Source organism: Mus caroli, chromosome 1 (assembly GCF_900094665.2).
Source record: "Mus caroli chromosome 1, CAROLI_EIJ_v1.1, whole genome shotgun sequence".
Classification (NCBI taxonomy): Eukaryota; Metazoa; Chordata; class Mammalia; order Rodentia; family Muridae; genus Mus; species Mus caroli.
The window spans coordinates 23,074,718-23,101,398 of record NC_034570.1 but is presented as its reverse complement, the minus strand read 5'-3'; the positions used below and the strand labels follow the sequence as shown (position 1 = coordinate 23,101,398).

Here is a 26,681-nt window from a genome sequence, read left to right as displayed (position 1 = left end):
AAACATGGCATAAAAATATGCAATAAGATGAGACACAAACCCACATAGCAAGGCTGGGCAAGGCAACCTAGTAAAAGAAAGAGTGGTGAGAGCAGCTGAAGGAGTAACATACCTGCACTTGTGCTGTTAGGAGTCCCACAGAAAAACAACAAGCTAATAACCATAACACATAAACAGATGGTCTAGCTCAGGGCCTTACTAGCCCTGTGATTGTCACTTCAGCCTCTGTGAGCCTTTTTGAAATTTGCTTGGTTAATTCCATGGGACATATTCTCCTGATGTCCTCAACTGTTCAGAGTCATACAGTTCATTCTTTTCTTCTGTGAAGTTCCCTGAGCTCTAAGGAAAGGGACTTGATAGAGACCTCCATTTGGGCTCTCTCTCTCTCTTCCTAATATTTGATTCTGCTCATAACAGTAGCTGAAAGAAACATATCTAATAACAATTGGGCTAATTACCTATCTATTGGTATAGCAGAACATCATTAGGAATTTTTTGGGTTTTTTTGTTTGTTTGTTTGTTTGTTTTGTTTTGTTTTTTCTATTTTACGTCTCTGGGCTGTCCAGCCTATGGTTCCTGATTAACCAGATAATATGTGGCATGAGATCTCTATCATGCTGTGGACCACAAATTAGACCAGCCATTCATTGGACAGAACTTCATTTAAACATTTGAAGGCAGCATAGATAGGTTAAAAATTTTGTGCCTGGTTAGGGTTCCAGTCCCACTACTGGAAACTGCCTGCTTTCAGAAGACGGTTGAAGCACCATATTTTCCATTTATAGGTGTCTTCACTAGCGTTATCCTTGTAGTATCTTGGAGTTCCCAATGCACTGTTCCCACATTGCCCTCCACCCAGAAAATATTCTTCAATTTCATCCATCTCACTTCATTCCTCTCCTCTACATGACCCTTTCTTCTCCCATTTCCACCAGACCCGAGTTTACCTCCAAAATATATTCTATTTCCCATTCCCAGGGAGATCCACATTTCTGTATTTGGCTCATCCTTTTTACTTGCCTTTCTAACTCTGGATTGTAGCATGATTATCATTTTCTTAGTTTATATGAACCTAGAAGTGAGTATGTACCATGGTTTTCTTTCTGAGTTATCTTACTAGGGATGATTTTATTTTTCTATTTTCATCCATTTACCTGTCAAATACAATTAGCTATTTTTTAATTAGCTGAGTAATATTCCTTTGTGAAAATATATCAAATTTTCTATATCCATTCATTGATTGATGGACATCTGGGCTGTTTTCACAACAGGCTATTTGAATAACATAGGTGAGCAAGTGCCTTTGTTGTAGGAAAGTGAGTCATTGGACTACATGACAAAGAGTGGTATTGCTCATTTTTAATGTAAACATTTTAATAAATCATTTGTCCCATATTTCTTAAGTTTGAAATTGAGGTTTAAATTCTTGTTTGTTTCCTACATACTTTCTATTTTTTTATCTTTATTGGTTCTTCATCAACAAATTTAACACACATATATCTCTGACATTTTTGAGATTCATTATGTCATTCACTTCTGGTTTTATTACCTTATGCTAAAAAGCAATGCCTGATATAACTTCAACCTTCAAATTTGTCAATCATGAGTTTGATTTTGGTATGAAATTGAATTTTATGGTTATTCAAGTATTGCAAGCAGTAATGATAGCCACAGAACCATTAACAAGGTAGGTCCTTTAATTCCCAGGAGTGAAAGTTTTTATAAAGAAAATGGTCTTGCATGAATTTCTATGGGGTACTATTGCTCCCCATATAGTCTCTTTGTATTGGCAGTTACAAGCTGGTTTTCAAAATGTAAAGATGCACCTATAAATTTCTTGTCAAGATATAAAGATCATATTGTCTTGACCATGGACCAATAGACTCATGATATAAGTAAGTCTTTTCACTCTATGAAGAAAATCTGTCTTAGTTGTGGACCCATAAGTGATTCCATCCAGCTACATAATATAGTTTCAAATTCATGGCAACTCAAATGGCCCCATTTAACCTTTATGAAGCACAAAACCAAACCAAACTGCACAAACTTGGTTAAAGGACTATTTGGAGATCTTGGCTGACAAGTAATAAAGATGAGAGAGACTAGAGAGAATTGTAAAATATCATTACTAAATTCAACTTAGTCTTTTTTTTTTTTTTAATGAGAAGATGCACTGGTCTGCTATAGGTTCTGTCTTCAAGAATGGTCTATGTGTCTATCTATGTGAATCTGCTGTAATTAGATTGGCTGTTCACTATAAACCTGCTAGGTTCACTTTTTCAGAAGAGCAATTTAAACTTTAATATTCAATATGGGTATTTAGCCAGGAACATTTGCCACTGATGGTAAAGTGTCAGGGTACAATATTGTGATCCAACATTGTATAATACTCTAATCTTAACATTAGTTTTTATGTGGGTATATAGTTGTGCTATTTTGGAGATATATATTTATAAATTTTGCAATCTCTCAAACATCCATTTTCCCCAGTGTAAAAATCTTATTTGCAACCTTTTCAGTATTGATCTAAAGTCTATTTTATTAGATGCAAAAGAGACCAATCTATTCTCCTTTGTTTCCTTTTCATTAACTGCTTTATATATATATATATATATATATATATATATATATATATATATATATATATTAAGTTTCAGTCTGTATATCTGTTGAGGTGATTTGCATGTATTTCAGGAAGACTAGAGTTGTGTTTCATTGTCTCATTCACTCAGCTGCTTTATGCTTATTGATTAGATAATTTAGACTCATTAAATCCAGATAATTAATGACATAATGACTCGCTATTACCTATTTTTTCTGCTTACTTTGAAGGTTTCTCAGTACTCCTTACTTACTTTCTACATTTGGTCCTTTCTAATCAAAAATTTTTCAGGTGATATTTTTGATTCTTTAGTTTGATCTATTTGTTATTTTCTTGTTACTACAATTCTTAAAAATATTTTATTGTAACACTATTTAAACCTTTGATATTTATAAGCCTTGGTATTGATGTGTTTCTCCAAATTTGAAAAGTTTTCTCCTACTACTTGTTTATATATGCTTTATATTAAATATTTTTCCTTCTTTTCAGTAATACTGTTTGTCAAAATTCATCATTTCTGATGAAAATGGAGATTTTCTTCATCCTTTTCATACTTTTATTCCTTTCTGACAATTTAATATTCAGGAGATTCTATGTTAAGTTCGCATTTTCTTTCTCTTTATTGGTTTGTTCTAATGTTTCTGAGCACATTTACATTGTCTTTTCAGTGACAGATATAGTCTATGATACATACACACACACACATATATCATATGTAAGTATAAACATTGTCTATGATACACACACACAAATATATCATATGTAAGCATAAACATTATGAATAGATTTCTATGTAACACTCCTTTTAAGTTTGCATATAATTTTCTTTTATTATATTATTTCCTTGTAGTTTGTTTTGATTTACTGATCTTCACTAAAATGTTTCCTATTACTTGTGAAGCATCTTTTATATCTTCATCTCTGGGGAGTCAACTATTGAAATATTATTGTATCCTTTTGGTAGTATTTCATTATTTTGTTTTATCTTTGATTCACTCGAACAGAAGTCAGCACATGTCAAAAGCAGAATCTTTCTCTAGTATTTTAGGACAGGCTTTTAGGGAACTTCCAGTATCATTCACTTTTACTCAAAATTTTAAACACTTTAGTTTGAGTCTTCTGAGAATATATTTCCTACTAGTATCTTTTGACATACTATTCTGATGTTAGGTCATGGAGTGACTAAAAATGTTTCTAAAGTTAATATCAACCAGAATATATATTTATTGTGCCTGTGGAGAACATCATGGAACCAACAAATCATGTGAATAATCTTTACATTGTCACATGTTCATCCTTTGCTATGTAAGGTCTTGGGGCAAATTGTACAATTTGAACTGGCAGAATATGAAAGATATAGGCCTAGATTCCAGCCCCATTGTGTTGAGTTTGGAATGAGTGTCTATGATGATAACTTGTCTACTGTTAGAATTAGTATGTCATCCAAAAGCACCTGGGGCATGAGAAGATGGAGATTCTAAGAAATTTGAGTATTCAAGTTTGATAGAAGGCACTGTTGTCTTTTGGGATAGGCCTAAACTTATTCATACACTGGATCTGATTTCTGGGGATTCTGAAGGTTTCCTTAAACTTGTGCATGTAGGTCTATAGCCGTAGGTCATAATAATGGCATCTTACCTAATTGAGGACAGATTTCCTCAATTGCCTGGACTCTGGGGCACCAGGATTAAGCCTGTGTATTTGGCTCACAAGAATAATCTTAACACAGGGATTCATGACAGTGTGTACAAAGCGAGGTTCTATTGTGATAGAAATGGAGTGGACAAATAGCCTATACAAGTGGACTTAGGTACTGAACTCAATCCTGTGTATATAGATCATTACCTGGTAAGGGAGATAAGGAGAACTCATCTGGTATTTTTGGAGACTTATCACTTATATCAGCATTGATCAGTTTAGAAGCTGGATAAACAGTGCCTGGTCCAATGGCATATATGTCTGTATATACATCTCTGTCTCTATCTCTATTTCTACTACCTTTATCTCTATCTAATATATCTATAGATATTTTCAGCCTCATCCTTTATCAGAGCTGACTCTAGTAATCAAAACTCTTAGTTAAATTATGTTGACAGTCTAGTGTCTGGAGTGGCCAGTATGACCAATGAAATCAGTCAGATGGGAAGCTAGGCCAGAGAGCACATGCTTTCCACATGGATGGAGCCTTGAGCTGTTTCTTTTTGCTTGGCTGCAGAGTGGAGTTAAAAGCTCAGTAAACAGGCATGGCTTTAATTTTGCACCATGCAGGGATGCTGATGTTGAGTTTACTGAGGCATGCATGTATAACAGGAAACAAATAAACAAATAAACAAACAAACCATACATTATTCTAATGTTCTTTTTTCTTCTGTCTTCCAAGGATGGGTGGTGTTTGTTCTTGTACTATCTTCACTTGGGTGACAAAAATGCAGGCCTTGAAACACTTTCCATTCCTCCCTCATTAATGCATCACTTATTATTCTGCTGCAAACTTTCACTTGGTTTCCTTGGGTCATATGAAAGTATTTTCATATCTATGTAGATCTTTAAACAAATGATTCTTCGGGGTAAAAATACTACAATGTAAATTTCTGACATCTGTTCTGTGACTTGGAATATTTACAAAAGTAAATAAATCCCTAGCTTACAACTATAGCCAAGATATATACATGAACGTCTTTCTAATCACATTGTTTGGAGTAAAAATGATGACACAGAGAACATATAAAGAATTATTAGTGATAAAACTAGTATTTGCTGTGAAATTTATTGTGCATGCTTTAAACATTCAAGTTAATTAATCTTCAACATGTCCCAAGCAGAACAATAATATATGAGCTAGAGGGAAAACTAACTCATAAACATAACTGGTTAATGAAGGTGGTGTATAAAGACCATGATTGAACTGACTGCTTTATTTTATTTTATTTTATTTTATTTTTAAATTGGATATTTTATTTATTTACATTTTAAATGCTATCCCCTTTCCCAGAGTCTCCTCTGCAACCCCCCTAATTCCATCCTCCCTTACCCTGCTTCTATGAGGGTGCTCCGTCACCTACTCACCGACTCTTACTTCACCTCCCTAGCATTCCTCTACACTGAGACATCAAGCCTTCATAGGACCAAGGACTGCCCCTTCCATTGATGTCAGATAAGGCCCCTTCAGCTCCTTCAGTACTTCCCCTAACTCTTCCATTGGGGTCCCTACAATCAATCAGATGGTTGGCTATGAGCATCTACATCTGTATTGGTCAGGATCTGGCAGAGCTTCTCAGGAGATAGCTGAATCAGGCTTCTGTCAGTAAGCACTTTTTGGCATCAACAATAGTGTCTGGGTTTGGTGTCTGCATGTGGAAGAACCCCCAGATTGGGGGAGTCTCTGGATGGCCTTTCCTTCAGTCTCTTTTATTTTTTTTATTTAAATTAAATTTAAATTTTTAAATTTAAATTTTTAAATTTTAAATTTGCTTAAATAATGTGAAACTTAATCACAACATTTTATACTTAAAAATTACAGAAAACACAATATTTGTTCAACATACTTTTCTTCTACAATAATGCAGCAAATTTACTTATGAACGTTACTAAAAAATTTCTCCAAACCTTTTAGTGAGCATATGCATTTAATTTTTTTCATTATTGAAAACAGGTGCTTTCCCATACAATATCTTGATTACAGTTTCCCATTCACACTGCTCCTGCTCTATGGATCTAGTCCCTATCTTTCTCCCCTTGGGGAAAAAAAAAAACAGGCTTCTAAGAGACAAATACTAAGCATGACAAAAAAAAAAAATGACAAAGCAAAACACTTCACATGGAGATAGACAAGTCAACCCAGCAAAAGGAAAAGAATTCCAAGAACAAGCAAGAATCAGAGATGTTCATACATTTGAGAGTTCCATAAGAAAGCTAAGCTGAAAGATATAAGACATAAACAATCTGGTAAAGACCCTGTGTTTATTGTTTAAGTCTCTGTGAGTTCATATGACTCTTGCTTCTTTCATTCAGAATAAGCCATGGCCTTGTTTGCCTGATGTTCTCTGTCTCTTCTGGCTCTTGAGTTTTTAAACTCTCCTCTTCTGAGATGTTCCCTGAAGCTTAAAATACCCCAGATATAATTCACAGACCACATGAAACTCAAGAAGAAAGAAGACCAGAGTTCCTTTGAAGAAGGAACAAAATACCCAAGGGAGGAGATACAGAGACAATGTGTGGAGTAGAGACTGAAGGAAAGACCATCCAGTGACTCCACACCTGTGGAGTCACCAAACCCAGACACTATTGTTAATGCCAACAATTTCTTGCTGACAGGAGCCTGATATAGCTGTCTCCTGAGGGCTCTGCCAGTGCCTGACAAATATAGAGGTGGATGCTCTCAGCAAGATTCCCAATGGAGGAGATAATAAAGAAAGCCCCTGGGACGAACAACAATATGAACAAACCGTTACCCCCCAGAAGTCCCAGGAACTAAACCACTAAACAAAGAGTACACATGGAGTACCCATAGCTCCAGCTGTATATGTAGCAGAGGACGGCCTTGTTGGACACCAATGGGAGGAGAGGCTCTTGGTCCTGAGAAGGCTCAATACCCCATTGTAGGGGAATGCTGGGACATGAAAGCAGGAGTGGGTGGATTGATGAGCATGGGGAGAGGGGATGGGATAGGGGGTTTTTGGAGGGGAAACCAGGAAAAAGTATAACATTTGAAATGTAAATAAAGAAAGTATTTAAGACGAACAAATAAAAAACCAAAACAACAAAAACAAAACAAAACAGAATTAACTCACAAAAATCAGAAATGACAAACAGACTGAGAAAGAAGTCAGGTAAACGACACTTTTCCAAAAGCATTTAAATTATACTCCCATCTTAAAATATTCCATAAAACGTATTCTTTTATATATAGATATTAATACACAGAATGTGCTTATTTTTATTCCTTTTAATTTTCTTACAGTCCAGTCATTACCCCTTTCCTGGTCTGCCCTCCGACAATTCTTCATCCCATTCTTTCTTCCGGCTCCAAGAGGATGTCCCCGTCATCGCCACCAGACCTCCCCACTCTCTGAGGCCCCAAGTCCCTCAAGTCTTCAATCACAATCACGTTGAGATTGTGCTTATTTTCCGCAGTCCAGAATAGGTAGGTCAAGAAGTACAATGGAAGTGTTTTAAAGTTTTCTCAGGTAGTGAAAAAGCATACTCTTCTTAGGTTTTTATAAATCACTCAACATAATTTTAGGAGAGGAGGCTTTTTTTTTCTTGTATTTATATTTTTCCCACATAACCCAAATTCTAAACTTTTGTCTAAGGAACACTGAAATGTGTGTGAGTATGTTTACACTTCCTGTTTCACAAAGCATTGACTCACTGAATGAAGAAAAAGAAATGATGTTATAAATTATATTTAGTCTTAATTTAGGTGTTCTTTTACTTCTGTTATTCAAACAATTTAACAATATAAAATTTTCCAAAATGCTTATGACTTTATTGATATAGTCACATATTTATTCATATGAATGAACATCTTACTTTTTCTCACTAGGAAAGAAGTAAAAATTATAAAGAAATATCTTCCAGTGTGTTAATAGTTTCATAACTAGATACTAGCTATGATCCTCCTTACTCCCACAAAGTATTCTTGACTTTCATCCCTTTTCCAGTTCCAATGTCTGCCCATTATAGGTCTTGTAAATTGAATGATGTGCCCACTTTGATGTCGAATTCTTTCCTCTGAACCCTTTTTTTTAGGATTAACCTAATTTTTATGCTCACCAAACTCTATGTCAGGAAAAAATTCCCCAAGAGCTTAATTTAAGCCTGGGGGCATGAATAATACTTTCAATGACCAAGGTTGTGACTTCAGCTAAAGAAGAATAATGGCACTTGACAATAGTGTCAGGAACTGAGAGGTCTTATTTAATTCTGGGGTCCACACATTCTAATGTAAAGCATACTATTAAAATGCTGAATATGAATATTTATAGAAATATTTTTGAACAAACGCAAAATATTATGTTATGTGGAATGAGTTATGTTGACTAAATTATCTCTCTAGTTGTCATGACAACCTTATACTTTTTCAACAATATGTAGATGATTAAATGATCAACTAGATGGGATTTGAAAGCATTCATAGAGACACATTCCATCAGAATTGTTTAAAAGGACCACAGAAGTGTCATGCTTCAACACATAACCTTCTATTCGTATGCTATTAGTAAGTATGATAAAAATAAGTAAGTGAGGCAGTCCAGATTAACAACTTTGGTGTTTCCTTGTATATTTTTCATGTCACCCTTTAGCTTTAAAGTGAGCCCTATCACTGGAAACTGTGACTTTTATTGTCTGGCTCTTATCATAAGTGACTGGCAGAATATCACTTCCACAGAGAACATATGTCCTATGTAGTTTTCCTTAAAATAATAAGACCAGCTTAAATTTGTCTCAAGGGCGCTGATTATAATACTAACGAATGAAATTCCAGCTCTTCCTCAAGACCACGTGGTGCAGGCCTTGGCTGGAGGTACTGGGTCTGTCTCAACCAGGTCCAGGCAAGCTGAGCCTTCAGTTATCACTGGGCACAAGTTAAATCCTAGGAAGAAGGAGACACATGGGTCAGGCCGAAAGGCCCAAAACCAGAAGGGTGAAGAGATCAAACTGGTCAGATTTTTGCCTGCAGCTAGTGATGAGAATTTCAAAAGGCTGTGAAGTAGTGCCCGAAACAGAGCAGCCAAGAGGAGGGCAGGGTCTGGTGAAGTCCCTAAGCCAAATAAGTCTCCTGGGGTCAAAACATTGCTTGAAGAATTATCCAAAGTAGCTGTTCAGGCTCGAGGTAAGAAGTGTCCAGCACCAATTCAGAACAGTGATGGTGACCAGGTAGAAGACTGAGGAAGATGGTGTGGTGGTCCAGGGGTGTCTTTGAGGCTCTGGAGGTATGGTGGATGACTATGGAGCCATCTCTTAACTCCAGGGATAAGGAGGAAAAGTTGTTGCTTACTGAAAGAGCTGCTCTGAAGCAGAGGCCCGAGACACCGCAGCTAGGGTCCAGTGGAGTGAAGAGGACACCGATGAAGATGAATATGATGGTGTTTCCCCTGAATCCGACCCCAGAAAGGATAACAACGTAGAGAGGGATTTGCAGATTAATATGGAAGTTGAAGAAGGCAGACTTTGTGCTGCCCTCTGCTGGGGAGACAGACCAGGACACCCAGGCTCCAGATCTGCAAAGAGAGTTCACAAGTTCATATTAATCTACAAATATTATCATCAACTGTGATTTTTATCTTCATGTTTTAATTATTTTATTCTAGAGAAGTCCCCCAAAATATACACAACTGCCTTAATGTAAAAGGCAATTTAGGCAGAGGCAGGCNGATTTCTGAGTTCGAGGCCAGCCTGGTCTACAAAGTGAGTTCCAGGACAGCCNAGCCTGGTCTACAAAGTGAGTTCCAGGACAGCCAGGGCTATACAGAGAAACCCTGTCTCGAAAAACCAAAAAAAAAAAAAAAAAAAAAAAAAGGCAATTTAGATTCTCAACCTGAAAGTATAAAGCCACAACAGATTAGATTTCACAGTTGGCTCATTTTACTTGTCTGGCAACTAATTCATATTTACATGAAATTAAATAATCATTATTTTTTGTTACAACTCATATGTCAGAAGACAAGGCTATGTTCTGGCATAAGGTAAATGACTAGTCAAAACAAGTTAGGATACATGAAAACAAACACATGCAAATTTTGAGTGATAAATTTCAGAACACACGTTCTTACCAAATCCAGATATATGTTCTTTTACTATTCTTTAATATTTTCTTTCACCAAACTGAAAAAAAAAAAAAAGAAAGAAAGAAAGAAAGAAAAGTAAAGCTACCAACCCAAAATTCTAGCATTATCCTGTTGATGAAAGTGGACACCAAAGAGTCCTTGTACCAGTCACTGGGGTCTTGGTGGGCTCCCATATCATCTTAGTCAAATGATGCAAGTGATATGTGGAAATCAAACGTGATGCCAGGTATCCTCTATAAATATATTTTTTAAGTTAGAGTAAAATTGTGTACCAGTTACTCTTATTTGATGTACTGAACACAGTTGACTTAACTGGCTTATATTTAAAGTTAACGAGGCACAGGATATTGACATCTTTACCATTCAGTGTACCAGTTATGTTTCCATTCAATAAATTGAAGTCGGCTATAATCCTAGAAGGACCTCTATTCAGTGCATAATTTTCATGGATCATAATGGAATCTAGATAAATTATGAATTAGTGAAAAATGAAAAATTAAAATAAACTATAAAAAGCAATACAAATCTCTTCTATTATATGCATAACAAAAACAGAGAATTTCTTCCTACATAGGCCAGATTGTCAGTATAATTTCCCATAAAAATGCAAATGTTTTCAGATATTTTATTAAAATGTTATTAATTTTTATTTCTTTTGTTAACTTTCTAATGATTTTCTTATTCTGTATAGTGCACTATTTGTGATTTGCTTACCCAAAATACGTGTCAATATTAAACAATATTATCAACTTCCTATATTAATCTACATGATTTTTCCTTCAGCAATCTAAATACTACTGTTTATATAAGATTGGGCCTTTCTAGTCTCACTTGTAATTATCTCCTTCATTTTCAATAACTAGAGATATCAGGTGCATCTTTGTCCAGGGAAAACTTCATCTCAATGACAATGATATGGTTTTGACATCTAAATCATTTCCCTTTCTTCACCAACATTTGTAATCTAAATCTAAGCGTTCAGTGGGATCATGCTCTGATTTTCTGAATCTTAAACACTGAACTTTGAAATAATGTCTTTGGTGTGTGGTAATTTGTTCATAGATCCTTCATTTGAATGGTCTGAGTTCTTTAATTTGCACTAATTCTTATTTTACAAATTATTACTTTTAACATTACTAGTCTAGAGAACTATATTTGTAAGTTCTGCATATTAAGATGCATATAAAAACAGAGATTAAGTATTGCAAGTACCTATGTTCCTGCAATGCAAATTTTATGTAAATGTTAGTCCTCCAACTATTCATGAATAATTCTTAAATTTTAATTATGTTTTTTCTGGATGCTCATAAGTTCTATTAAACAATGTAGTTTAGCCTATTTTAAGGTTCCCTGAGGTTTTACTTGTGATATTTTAGTGTTTACTGAGTATCTTATATTATTTTCTAAATTATATTCTAAAGCATATATTATATATTATAATTAAATTTCATATTTAAGTACAATTACATCTCTTCTTTTCTTTTTCTTTCTCTAACCCCTGCCCTGTCCTCCAAATTCATAGGCTTGTTTTTACATATGAATATAAATGTATAAATATATAAATATAACCAGCTGACCCTGTTTTCATTGTGTTTGTATGTATATGATTTCAGGGGACTATCTACCTAATTGGTTATCAAGTACCAAGTAATATACTTTCAGAATCTGAATACTTCCTTCATTTTGTAAATTATAAACAGATATTTTCTAATCTAAGAATAAAATTTGCTAGGAAACCTATTGAATAGTAAACTCAAGTGTTAATGTTAGCATAATACCAAATTATCAAGTAAAAATCCCATGAAAGCTACTTAATAGTAGATTTGTTTGTATGGGGTTATAATTAGAAACTCAGAAGCAGAATAGGATCGGGTGTTTAAGACCAATGTGAGCAAATTAGTGAAATACTATGTCAAAATACCAAGTAAGAAAAAACAAAAGGGCTGAAGCCCCTCAATGATAGTACTCTTGCCTATCATAAATGAGCAAGGCCCTGTGTAAATGCCTAGTATAACCAAAAAATATAAATAATGAATAAATAAAATGTTTATATTAGTATTAGTATTAGTCTGACAATATTTGAACATACCTGAAGCAATCAAAATTTTAATGTTATTAATTAGAAGATTAATTTTGTGAGTGTTTTCAGAAACTGATGGTTAATTGTCCTTCTTTCTTTGACTGTTGCCTAAGTGAGAAACTGTGGTGGAGGTGTCTGTTCACCCCAGGCCTTCTGGGATGCACAAAGAGAGAGAAGAAACCTTGGTTTAAGTATCCTCATCAAAGTTATATCCCAATGTCTCCTCTTGATTTGAACCCATTTTCTAAGTGATACATCACCTCTCCTCTCGACAGCATCACAGCTGAGTCAAGTATTCAGTACATGTTAATTCAAAAACAAGTTAAGATTCACTGAAAGTAGTCAAAATGTACTAGATCCCCTACAATTAGTATACATAAACCTAAACCTAAGCTTTCAGTAGGTCAGAACAAAAGTTCATTGTACTTTCTTAGACTGTACTTTTAATCTTTAAAAGCACTCTATGCTTGCCTAGAAAGAGGATGCTCCAGCCGATCAAATATCCTCCGTTGCAGAAACTGTGCAAGGAAAGAGATGCCAGTTTCTATGGTAAGTAAATGTTTTGATGATGTTGGGTTTTATATGAACCGTGATCCTGGAGATGCTGAGGGTGGGAAAGAAAGTACGTTGAAGAAAATTTCTATTCTTTGTGTTCCAAAAAAACCCCAGCATACTGGTAAAGATTAGACTGAGACATGCTGCCCTAGTTAAGCTGCTCTCCTCCTAAGCTTCTGACCTGTGACCCATCCTCAGCGTGAGTCAAAATGAAGCACCTCCTTGAAAAAAATACCAAGAAGAGCAGCATATCAGAGATAAAGGGTTTAATATGCCACTCTGTCTTATCCCATATCTTGTTTCAAACCCTGCTTGCTCTCTGAATAAGAGGAACCAACCAAATCACCAGTTATATATTTGCCGATCCACCAATCTGAATTTTCTGTTAGTTGCAGCAATCTCCCTCTAATATTGTCAACCTCCCCATTGCCTATCCCTGGCAATGATCACTCTGAATTATGTTCTTTGCAAACAAAATTTTAGTAGAGATAATCATGATCATCTATGCTTACATCTCTTTGTTTTTTTTAAAATCAGCACAGGCTGTTATTGACTTCAAGATAAAAATGCCATGCCAATGGTGATGACAGGATAAAATGAAATAATTGTACCCAGATGCAACTGGAACCAAAATACATAAACAAAGTACTTAAGAACAGGCAAAGGAACTAGTGACATGACTCAGTGAATAAAATTTCCTGCCACCAGGTCCATGTACCTGTTCTACACTCTGGACTCACATGGAAGAGGGATTGAGTACTGTAGTTGTCCTCTGACTGAAACATGTAAAAAATGGTTCAAGAATACTACACACACACACACACACTTACACAAACACACTTACACAAACACACCACCACGCATGCAGGCACCCACACACTGAAATATGTGAATTAAAGTAAAAACAAAGAAAAGATTAAACAATGGTTCCTTAGTTTCACAGAATTATAAATATCACTATAGACTTTTATGCACACTGGATTCTATTCCCCTTTCATTATGATACTATCATAAATGTCCTTCCTATTTCCTTACATATTGTTCATGATGTTTTTGACATTAAAGTTTTATTAGGCTATAGGATGTGATTTTACAGTTATTTAAATGATATTTTCTATAGAAATGTGACCATCCCTACAGAATGAAATTAATATGATAATATGCATTTGTTCATTTTTATGTTTCACATGTTCGTATTTTAATCATCAATCAATAATATCTTAGAAAGGAATTATCAATCTGAAGGGAATTTTTTAGTATCTTTTCTCTCATTTTCCTTCTTTCCTTTTTTTAAATCCAGAACACATGGATAATCTTCTGTTCCTTTTTATACTTTTGGAATGTTATGAAACAGTATCTGTCACTGGAACAATGAATGGAGTTAAAGTATGTGGAAGTCACAGACTTAAAATTATTACATTGTAGACTGTCTGTAAATGTTTTGGTGAACTTGCATTTAAATTATATTGGAGAATTAGGTAAAAGATTAAACAAATGACTAATTTACACTTTGTGGTAACATTTTCTGAATGTAAAATATCAAGAAGTTTCAAAATAAACAGGAAACAAAGGTGTATAAATTATGTACATTTTACAGTAATATTAGTACCTTAATTAGTAATTAGTAATTAAGAGATTTCTTAACCACAAAGTAAACAGTGTACATGAATAAAGAAACATTACTATATTTTAGGTGTGATAAAATATACCAGGGCTCAATTATGCCACTAGATGGAGCATTTAGCACTATGGAATATTTTTAATGATTCTTCAATGTATTTGAAATTTATAATGAATCCAAGTAGTTACAAAAACAACGTTCTCATAAAATTTGGAAAATTAATCATCACACATATAGTAATTTATAGCAAAAACTTACTTTATGACCACAATAATTGATAAATTGTGAGATGAGACTTTTAATAAGAAAATAATTCTGGACTCGGTTAGTTGCTTTATGTATTCTTTTTGAAGGATCTCTGTGCTATTCTTTGTTCTGGTGGGATGAATTTAGAATTCCCCCTACAATGTGTAGGATTCCCTTTGTACAGACTGACCAGAATGCTTCATCATTTTTGTAAAAGGATTCTAAGTGTTAAAATATATTTACCCTGATGATGAGACTTTACACATTTGTGACCATACACATTTAAATATTTTCCTTGTTGTCCACTGTACAACCCTTTAAAATCAAGATAAGATGCTTTTGCTAAAGGAGAAAACAAATATATGACTGAATGCCTTTCCAGTGTTGTGCCTAATTTTCTTGTAAAAAGTGTACTGCTGATTAAAACAGAACAAATAAGTGATTTTCAATAATGATAATGTAACATATTAGGTTGGTACTAAAATTCAGATGAAATGAGAAGGAGAAGGAGTAGTGAAGGGGAAGGAGGAGAAGGAAAAGGAAGAAGAGGAGGAGGAAGAGGAAGAGGAAGAGGAAGGAGAAGGAGAAGAAGAAGAAGAAGAAGAAGAAGAAGAAGAAGAAGAAGAAGAAGAAGAAGAAGAAGAAGAAGAAGAAGAAAAGAGGAAGTTATAAATTAATGAGAGCTGAGAGTAATAGCTCTTACACTGTCAATGTGTATATATGACCAGTAAAACCAGGCCACTATAAAAAGGGGTCTCAATGCCTGAGATGGTGAAGGAGCAGCTTTTAAAAATCTTTAGGTGAGGGGGAGCCTAAGGGTACCATCCAGAACTGAACAAAACCAGATTCGTCATCATTCATAAAGGACCTATTTCCTTCCATTATCTTCTGGTAAATGGGGAAAAATAAATGTAAAGAATGTGTAAACGCTGCCTTCTGTTCTGATTAATTTATGTATTTCCCGCTTTTAAGCCCTGTCTTCCTGCTGTTCTATTGTCCAGCTGGCAAAATGAAACTAATAATTCTGCTGTGGAATACTGTTTTGAGTTGATTGGTATTGGTACTGTGAGAGACCATCAGATGAGTGACTATTCCTAAGTATTCAAATTCTGCTTCTTCAGCTCATTGACCTATATATAATCTTGACCTTCTAATCATTATAGGCATGCAAGTGTATGAAAAAGTTACCTAAATAAACATAAGATTAAGAAAATGAAAACTCAAGGAAAGGCTAGGAATGTAGCTCAGTTGGTGGAATATTTGCATAACATGCAAGAAGCATTGGGTTTGATCCCTACTACTACAGAAAAATCAATAGTGTGGTGCATCCCTGTAACCCCAGACACTGGGAAGTAAAGGACGGAGGATGGAGAGGTCAAGGGTTTGTTTTTTTTTTTTTTTTTTTCAAGTACATAGTAAGTTTTTGGTCAGCTAGGCTGTCTTAAAAACATAAAAGTCAAGAAATTGCAAATTTGTTCATTAACTATCCATAGCCATTCCACTGTAGTGCATGAATATATATGAATATACATGCATGTACAAGTATATAAATCATTTTATGATGCATTTACTATCTATTTAATAGAATAAAGGAAAAATATAGCAGAAGAAAAGAAATAATCATTAAAAAATACTCAGACAAGACAGAATGAAAATTGTCAAATGTATAAAAAACATCATGAATGGGATATTATATGGAAAATATTAACCAGAAAAATAGTCTAAAATTAGGATTTCTTTTATGAGAACAGGTATCTACCAAGAACAAATATTATCCTATTCTAGGATATATGTTTTGTATTTTTCATTGTAAATCTGAAATTTTTACTATATAGGTATATAGTTTTCATAAAATTTACTATCTATAATTAATATTAATTGAAAATGTTAATATAAATTGAACAAGTAGCAGCTGAAATAAAAGTTTAATAGCTATCTTAAGAATATTTATATATTATACAATTAAATAAGACCATTTAGATTGACTTTTAGAATTAGTTTTGTGATTTTTTTAATCAACATTAAATCTATTTTCATGTTTGTAGGTATTCAATACCTTCCAGAGCAGACTCACAAAAGATATGTTTGTTGTTGTAGGTACAGACAAGAATCTAGAAGACACAAGAAAAGATTTCAATGTTTTTCCCAATTCTAACAAAGAATTGGACCAGGAATGTGTGGGTAGGGAGAAAAACACAATCCATTTACTTGCTAAGACTACAATTGAGCCAGTGAGCTGGGAAGCACCTGGTACTCCAAGGCCCAGGAAAGGGGAGTGGGTATGAAAAGGTCCCTCTTCTCCAACATCTAAGGTCAAAGGGTTTCCTTTCCCTGTGCTGTGTTTTTATAGGGATCCTCCATTGTCAAGGTGAGCATTTTACCCTTCTGCCATTTTTTCTTTAATATGACAAAGTTGATACCTCTCCTCAGCCTGATTTTCCTACTTCACCTTGATTTTAAAATAGGTAGAATTGATTGTACTTATGTGATTAGGATATGTGCTGTGTGTATTTTATAGGTATGTGTGTTTGTATGTATGTAACAATAATTTTTAAAAAATGTTATAAGCCAAGAAGTTAGAAGAGAGAGTAGAGGGTTAATGGAAGGCATTGAAAGATGGAAAGAGAACGGGGAAAATAATATAACTGCATTTTAATTTTAAAAATTCTTATTATTGTGTTGACTCAAGTCAATCACCACTATCAAATTATGATGAAAAGTTTGATAATCAGTAAAAATCATTCAGTTACAGACACGTGACTGTCAATCATTGAAACATGAAGACATTTTCTTCTTTTTATGTATTCTTGTTTCATACAATACACCCTAACTACAGTCTCCCTCCACTCAATTCTTCCAGTTTGTCCCCCATCTCCCCACTCCTCCATACTCAGAGCTTCTCCATTTAACTTTAGAAAAGAGCAGGCCTCCCAGGGATATCACTCAAACATGGCATAACAAGATGAAATAAGGCTAGGTAAAACCCCTCATATCAAGCCTAGACTAGGCACACATGAACACAACGTGGAAGTAAAATTCCACTGATGTTTGTCTTATCCCTCCTCTCAACTGCTTTTCATGTTGCTGTGATGAAATACGTTGAGAAAAATAATGTATTAGAAAAGGTTTCTTTATATCTCAGTTCCAGATTGTCATTCATTATCCCAGAAAACCCACAGTGGCAGGAGATCAAGATGGTTCATCACATTGCATTCATATTCATGAACGAGAAAGTAAGGACTGCATGTATGCTGAGGTTCATCTCACTTGCTTCATGTTTTATAGTACATCATATCTGATAAAGAATGGTCCAACCAACAATTAAAATGAGACTTCTTAAATCATTTAATATAATCAAGATTCCATCCCACAGATAACCCAGAGGCCCATCCATCCACCAAGTAATTCTCAATCCTGTCAAGATAACAACACTGTTAGGTATATATTTTATAGTGATGATGAGGTCACAGATAAGCCAAATAAGAACAGATTGCAGTGAAATAAAATTGACGCTAGAGGTAAGACTGCTTGGTTACTTAGATTAGATATAGATACCTGAATTATTCTGAAGATAAACAAACAGTAGACATTTTGATTTGATGCCTGGATATGTATCAAGATTCTAATTGTAACGCTTGTGAATATAAAATGGTCAATGATGTCATCTCACGCTTTTATGAGAGTAGTGTTCAGTAACATATTTCTCTGGAAATTCAGAAATAGTAAGAGTTGTTATAGGAAATCAATTTTAATATTACCCCTTTAAACTGTTCCCCTATCAGTTTTAAATTTAGTGTTGTCTACAGAACCCAAGTTTTCCCAGGTAGAGCTAATATTACAATCTTCACCTCTTATTCCAGCCCTTTGAAGATATAAGTAAAAGAAAAAAAAAGTGTTTTATATTTTGGCTAATAAAACACAACACAAATTTGACTTGGAATCCACAGGGTACTGAATTCACAGTCCCTTGAAATGTATAGTGAACTCTCTTGTATATAGATGGGAGAATATTTTCAAGCAACTATATATCATCTCTTATAATTTAACATAACCCTCTATCATAATAACTAAGAAATATAAAAAGCTACTTTAATAATTATTATGGTGAAATATTTAGGGAAACATCACAATTATAATACATAAAACTGGTCAATAAAAATATATATATATATATTGCCTAATTAGTTTTGATCTGAATTCACAGTTATGGAAACTATGTGCTCACACCTCAAAATGAATTGATATGCTGTTTTATGAAGTATGCAATGGAGTAGCAGAGCAGAAATGAAGAAAGGGCTGCAAACATAGATTGCCTAGGTAGTTTTAAGTGCTAGGAAGTTCTGACAATACAAAGGTGATATATTACCAATTCACTTAAAATAATTTCAGAATAAACCAACAATATATTACCTGTAAAATTTGACCATGATAGAGAATTAGGTAAATAATTACAGTGTGTATGTATCTATTTCAATGTACAATAAGATTATGAAGATTAGATTCTGTTCTCACATATAATGAAAACTACATCCTTCCAGCGTACTCTCAAATGAAGCTGAATGCACAGGAGCTTGACTGCTTATCCTTCTAAAGACAGGATCCGTACTTAAACTTCCCCCCAAAATGTAGAAACAATATAAATTTCATACTAAGAACTCTAGAAATAGAAGTTATTAAATATGTGCAGTTTTAACCTGCCTATGTATTAGGCCAGCACTCATTGTGCGTCTGACATATCAATTCTTAATCTCGTTTTGGTTTTTAAAATTGTGAATTGATCATTTAAAATTTTATTATTTGTTCATTTCAAGAGTTATTTAAACTATGAACAAGAACAAAGTAAAATATATAGTCAATATAGATATCTGAAAATTGACAATTAATGAAATAACAAACATGATTTCTCTTAGCGAGTAGAGAATTCATTATTAGTATATCTTCCATCAATAATACAGACTTCTTTAGCTGCTACTTTGAATTAAAAAATAATTTGTCTTTGAGAGTGTCACTGAAAATTCTGATAGGAAACTAAATAAATAGCTACTACTAGATCAAGTCTCCTAAAGAGTGTATTACTCACTTCCTTGATATAATTGTCTTTTTATAGCTGCTATGATCATTCATGTAAATACATATTTAGGGAAACATCCAAAGCATATTATTCAACCAGTGGAGCATGACTGCTCCAGAGAATTGGCTGTGAGCTGCTTGCAGCACTTGTCACCAAAGCCTGTTAATTCACAAATGCAGCCGCCGTCACTCCTACCTGTAAATATCTACTGCTCATTATTTCTCCTCATTATTTCAAAGGGAAGTCAATTCTGTGTGGAACTGCTTATTAGACTTGTTTGAAGAAGAAAAAAAAAAAGGTTATCATGAAAGGAATGAGATGTCTCCAGTAATGACATTTTCAAAAGGAACATACTAATTTAAATACCTGTCTTTAAGAAATATGAAGAAATACTCAACAGCACTAAGGCAGGATGCACTTAATATCTCATTTTTAGAAAGAAAAAGACATATAATTTGAAATAAGTGCTCTTGCATATCTTCTGTTCAATATTGCTATAATTTAAACTAAAAATTACAGATGTAGCACTTAGCCAGACTCTGCAAATCTATAATGTTAATGAGCATCAGCTGCACATACATATGGCAGACATTCAGAGTCAAATACTATTGGGGAAGATCATTATTTTTTTTTGTCTTTTCTTTATAAAAAGTCTAGCCCTGGAAAAAAGAAGTGGGGATAGAACTAGAAGCATTGATTGACTAATTCCTAAATTGCAAAAGATATATCACAAGAAGTTTCATGTGCTGTCTATATTTTCCCCACTGTCTATTCAGGATAATGAATGAAAATGTAGTCTAGGATGTTGCTCATTATATGACTGAAATACATGATATATAATTAGATGATAAATGATGGAAAGACAGATATGCAGAGTTAACTACATAGTCTAATAGCTTATTTTTAGTTCCTTGCTTCCAACTGAGAACAGTAGATAAATGCACATTAAACTATAAAGTGAATGTGAAAGAAGAGAATGCCTTATGGTGAATATGTTTTAATTATAAAATATGAATTGAATTTTGAGTGACATATAATATATTCAACTTTTACATGAACTCCTATATGACTCAAAAACATCTGTCTTTATTCATGTTATAGTAGTACAATGGGTTTCCAGTGTTCATGAAAACACAACCTGATCCAATACTATCTTTTAGAGACATCCACTCACAGCTATAGAGGGACATCTCTTCGTGGATAACGAAGGAATTTCAATGCTGGTGATATTAGTGAGCACTCTCTTTCGAGAATCCTAACTCAAACTCACTACCAGAAGAAACATTTTTTCCAGCAAATTTAGTATTCTCAGTTCTACAGATTTGAACTTTACATAATATGATTCTAGTACTTTGAGATCTCTATGAAAGGAAGAGTGAGTATCTTAGGATTTTACTGCTGTGAAAAGACAACATGACTAAAGCAACTCTATGAAGGACATTATTTAATTGGGGCTGGCTTAAAGATTCAGAGGTTCAGCCATTATCTTCAAGGCAGGAGTATGGCAGCATCCAGGAAGGCATGGAGCAAGAGGAGCTAATCATCTAAAAGCTGTTAGCAGAATACTGGTTTCCAGGCAGCTAGGATGAGAGTCTTAAAACCCACACCCACAATGACACACCTACTTCAACAAGGCCACATCTATTCCAACAAGGCCACACCTTCTAATAGTGCCACTCCCTGTGCCAAGCATATACAAAGCATCACCCTGAGTAAAAGTATTAGTTTTAATGATGGGAACACTGAAAGTCTTTCTAGTGAAAAGAGAACAGTTACTATGAATTACACAGCCTGCATGCTTCAAGGTGTCTGTGTTACATCACAGTACAGTATCCCAGTCAATACATGGAACTTTTATATATGCCTTTATGCCTTAGAGTTAAGTGCAATGGGTTGGTGAATACACGTATATTTTTGAAATGTTTGTTTCCACAACTTTAACTTGTGCTTATTAAAATAATTGGACCTTACCTCAGTTTTCAACTCTGACATCGAAAATGCAAATCACTTTTTTCGTTGGGAACCACAACAACAACAAAACCCTTATATTTCTTTCTTCCTTCTCTTTCTCTTCTCTTCTCTTCTCTTCTCTTCTCTTCTCTTCTCTTCTCTTCTCTTCTCTTCTCTTCTCTTCTCTTCTCTTCTCTTCTTTTTTCCATTTTGCATTTTAAATTGTTTTAAAAATAATTTTGTAGTCCTAAAACTTTGAGACATAAGAGTATGCTTGCAGGTTTGCAGGCGGTAACAGTGAACATTAATTCTTTTATAAGAGGGTAGTGACATGCTATCACTGATTTCACCACCCAAAACAAAAGCATATCCTTTTATCTTATGCAGTTGCCACTGGTAGAACACTTGGGGCCATATGTAGAGGTATATACCTCTCTAGTAACCAATAGAGGCTTAACTTCAATATATTTTCTATGTCAGAAGTGAAATTTTTTTTGCAATAATATTTGAAGAAAGAAAATATTTCACTACATGATAATTGGTTTGACACTTTCTTTTACCATTCCTACAAACGCAACAAGCTCTATATGTTCTTACAGATGGAGTGTTGAAAGTGAACTTCATTTTGTGAGAAGACTTTGCTTTTCCTCAAGAAATCCAGAATGTCTGTCTAGCTTCCATGAATTCATATCTCAAACTTGGAGTGTCGAGCTGGCAAAAGAGGCGGCTCCTTTTCTCTAAGTTACTTCACATTCTCTAGAATTCATTGACATTGCAAAGATATGCCTCAGTTCTTCAGGTTGGCTTGACCCCCTTCCTAAATCTCTTCTTTATATTACCTTCAAAGTTCCACCAGTAAATGACTGGGAGAAAAACCATTGACATAACTGAATAAATATAATTATGTTTGCTTGCTTGCTTGCTTGTTTTAATGTCAGGGAGTAGTTTCCAAAGATTTCTGGTTCTACCAAGTTGTTTCCTACAAATATTTCCTCTGTTTTATTTTCTAATAGCTGAGTAGCCATCCTCCAATCAAGCTGTTTCTTTTGCAAAGCATATTTGTGTCACTTCTTTCCTCTTTCATTTAGTATGTCAGCTCTCAGATCTATCAGTTACATCCTCAAGCACACGATTTTTCTTTATAACATATTTTATTCAAGTTTTGTAAGGCCCTATACTGTGCTTAATTTGTGGGACAGTCAGTCAGATAACAGCAGCCCCTGAAATGCTTTATGGTTGTAGTAGTGATCTTGACATACAAGCCTTCTGATTTCCAAAGAATTGCCATGTGAAACACCCTGGCCTGTGAGAACTCTAAGCCCAAATGTCAATGTCTTTTTCCACTCTATGTTGAAGTATCTATATAGTAAATAATATTACTAAATTAAATGTTTGTCAACAAATAAATATTTTACATGTTCTCATTTAACCTTTTTAATAGAAAAATAATAACTTATTTCCCCCTGAATTAAGGTAAAATATAAAAGAAATAGCAAAATTATTACTGGGAATTCAAAGTTAACAGACACAAATAATAGAAAATGTGACTGAATACAGACCTGGCAGTCCTGCACCTAACCCTCAAGAAACTGGAGGCCCCAGGAAGTGAAGAGGTCTGGTGGGGTGTTTGTGTGGGGTGGACATCCTCATGGAGGCAGGGTGGGGTGGAGGTAAAGTATGTGTAACAGTCAGAGTGTAGACCGGGGTGTGTGCAAAATCTGGAGTATAAAAAAAAAAAAAAGAGAGAGAGAGATAACATTTAAAAAAAAGAGTAAATGTGAAATACAAATTGATCTCAGAAACTTCCTCTCAGGCAAAAGATTTGAAGAAAATGAAAAGATGTATAAAATGACATGGATGGTCTTACTTCAAGCTGATGAGGCATTTCTGCTTGGTGAATGAATGAATGAATGGACCCCAAACAATCAGCTCTTAAAGCTTATGCAGAGCTGAAAATTCTATTCACACTGCTCTCTCCACTTGCCTAATTTTTAATTTTCTGTGTAACTACTATTGTCATTTAATAAATACTATTTTATTACATAGTACAAATGTGTAATTTTTATTTATATACATGTCATAGTAAACTCTACTACTTTATTTCATCATTTAACACAATATACTGTTTTATATAAATTAAAGGCTTTAATATAGTAAATCCATAGAAACATCATGATTTTTAAATTCCCTTCCAATATATAGTCAGATTAAAAGTTACCATAGAACAGGCATAAGTTATGGCTCAAAGCCACTCTCTTATAAAACTGAAAACTTCTCTGTAGACATCTACTGGAAGTTGTGGCTGTCTCTTCTTCATCAATACAGAGCCTTTAATAAAACTGAAGTCAACTTTTGATGAATACTATTCTAGTTCAAGGCAAAGAGTCACTTCCATTCTGTTTTTTAGAGCCACGTGGAGTTGAAAATTGAATGGTAATTTTCTGAAAAAGCTTTCTGGCTGAAGAAGATACAAAATGCAAATGAGAATGATGCTTCGAACTTGGACAGCCGATCTTCAGATCCCTGTTGAAGCCTATGATGACTCCTGTTCCTTCTATTTTATTCTGAGATACTCTGTACTACTTTTCTCTACCCACCTATGTCCTTGGGGAGTAGGTAAGAAATTATTGCTAATGGTAGACCCAGTGGGTACGTATCAGCAATTTATTTTACCTTTTTCTTTCAATCAATAGTTTCGGGAATATTGTCTTTTCTTTTTATTTCTATTTTTACCATTGTGGATTTTGCCTTTCAATACTGTACATTTCAGCAATGTCCTTTCTGTTGGCATTCTATTTTGTTCTCTAAAACAGGCCCTGGAAATCTAGCCTAGGCTGATCTGAAAAGAAGCAACCCAGGATTCTTTCAAACTTGTGGCAAACCCTCCTGAATCAGCCTACTAAAAAGCCAGATTTAAATATATGGATCACAATGGTTGGCATTTTTGTCATTTTTTAACACCTACTTTTTAAAGCATCATAAAAATATTATTCAATGTAATCTTTATGCGAGGCCAGATTTGTCTTGCAAATACAGTGACCCTGACTCATGGGGTAACTGAACTTCATTCAGATCAGAGGTTCATGGAAATCAGAAATTGAACCCTAATCTTTAGGCGGCATCTCACTTCTCATGCTCTCTCTGTTTCAACTAAAAAAACACTTTTGAAAATAAAAATATAATTGATATTTTTGCTGTGCTATCTGTCTTTAATATTCTGCATTGCATAGTATATGTGCAAAGCCCAGGGTCCTAAATAGTTGAATAATGTTGACTGGAGTTGCAGAAAAAATATCATTAATAAAAGAAAACCTGAACAAATTAAAATTACTATATAAAGAACAAAGAACTGTAGACTCTCCTTTGTGTGAGATAAGCAGGTCATCTTGGCAAAAATCAGTGTCTTTGTGTTGAACAGAAGTAGTCCATTCTCATTAAACTCCTTTACCAAAACACAAAATGAGGTGAAATGAGGTCCCTCCCAGAACTCAGAACAGCACATTTTGAGCAAGTGGTTACTTGCCTATTTTTTGTGGCAGACAAAAATAAATACAGAGAAATCAAGCAATATGTTCTTCTAAGACTGTATGCAAAGTATGGTAGAAGTGGGAAGAAATCATATGTCTTAGCTTATGATGAGATGGGATTTACATAGACTAGCACCTTAATCAAAAAGTACTTGCTACTACCAATAAAGTAAGGTAAAGATTAAAATATTAATATTAAGTTTGTCCTTTAAAACTGAGCAAATATCTAATCACAGTACTGTATAAATGAAGATAATATTATATCAAGAGTTCTTTTGCAACTCTTAGAGGAATAAAATAAAGTGAAACAATATGTATCCATTTCACCTGTTCTGGAATTTTCCTGAACCGCTTACCTATGGATTATGCTTCTATAAGACATCAACGTTGTGTTAGAAATGCCTTTTAATGCTAATGCTGTTTTCAATTGCTGGGTTAATAAATTACTCTATGTCCTGGGCTTATGCCAGTTCTATGATTTTCTTGTGTACTAAACTCAGAAGTCCAAAGTCATTTCAAGTTAATGACTAAACTCAGATGGTGCTCATATTTCTAGAGAAGTAGATATTCATGAATAGAGTTTCCTTTTCTAGCTTTGATTAATTACCCATTTTTCTCTGCTTTGTTTTCTTCCCACTTATTGAGGCTATGTCATAGTCATTCATAAACCCACTAACTCTCTCACTGGGATTTCTAGCACATTCCTTTTATAAAGACTATTTATGTTGTATCAGAAGGGATGATCTCTTATCAAAGTTTGTGACTTGATCTGAGGCATATCAATCTTTTTCACTGAATGAGCTAACACCAATATGTGCCCAAATGGATATTTGGATATATGTGTATGTGGCTATTTTCAATTATACCCTCACATTTGCTTTGTTTGTTTGTTTTGTCTTGTTCACATTCTTTTTTGGCCTTATGCTTACAAGCTTCTTTGTTTTTTTCCTTTGACTTTTCCTAGTGTAGATTTGTGATATACCCAAGATAAAGAACTTTAGTTGATGAAAAGTGTATAAAGAGATGACAAGGTAAAAAAGAATTGGAGCAATGTCTGCTTGCTCTTAGAGCTGGTGGATGGAATCCCTGCAAGGAAGAAAACTTACGAGTCAGTAATCATTTGACAAAAAGTAATTTCAAAATTTCTATTCTGAGATATTTTAATAAAAAATAAATTGGAACTGGGACCTTCATCATTTCTGCACAGCAGATTTCTTATGGCCCTTACAATTGCGAACT

At 34.2% G+C, this 26,681-nt stretch overlaps 1 protein-coding gene across 1 annotated transcript; it reads right to left on the bottom strand.

Annotated features, from left to right (window-relative positions):
• Window positions 1–8,072: 8,072 nt before the first annotated feature.
• Window positions 8,073–25,825, bottom strand: LOC110294737. The gene is made up of 2 exons (XM_021163208.1): window positions 25,799–25,825; window positions 8,073–9,825 (listed from the first exon to the last, which is right to left on the bottom strand). Exons 1-2 carry the CDS (start codon window positions 25,822–25,824, stop codon window positions 9,390–9,392), a joined length of 462 nt encoding a protein of 153 aa, XP_021018867.1. The 5' UTR covers window position 25,825; the 3' UTR covers window positions 8,073–9,389.
• Window positions 25,826–26,681: the final 856 nt, after the last annotated feature.

What these genes read in the sequence shown, in the direction of transcription:
- LOC110294737 (XM_021163208.1), bottom strand. Translation starts at nt 25,824, where the DNA reads ATGTCTTATAGAAGCATAATCCATAG. An exon ending in TATAGAAGCATAATCCATAG is followed by an intron (nt 9,826 to 25,798) that starts GTAAGCGGTTCA and finishes CTCTCTTTGCAG; the next exon opens with ATCTGGAGCCTGGGTGTCCT.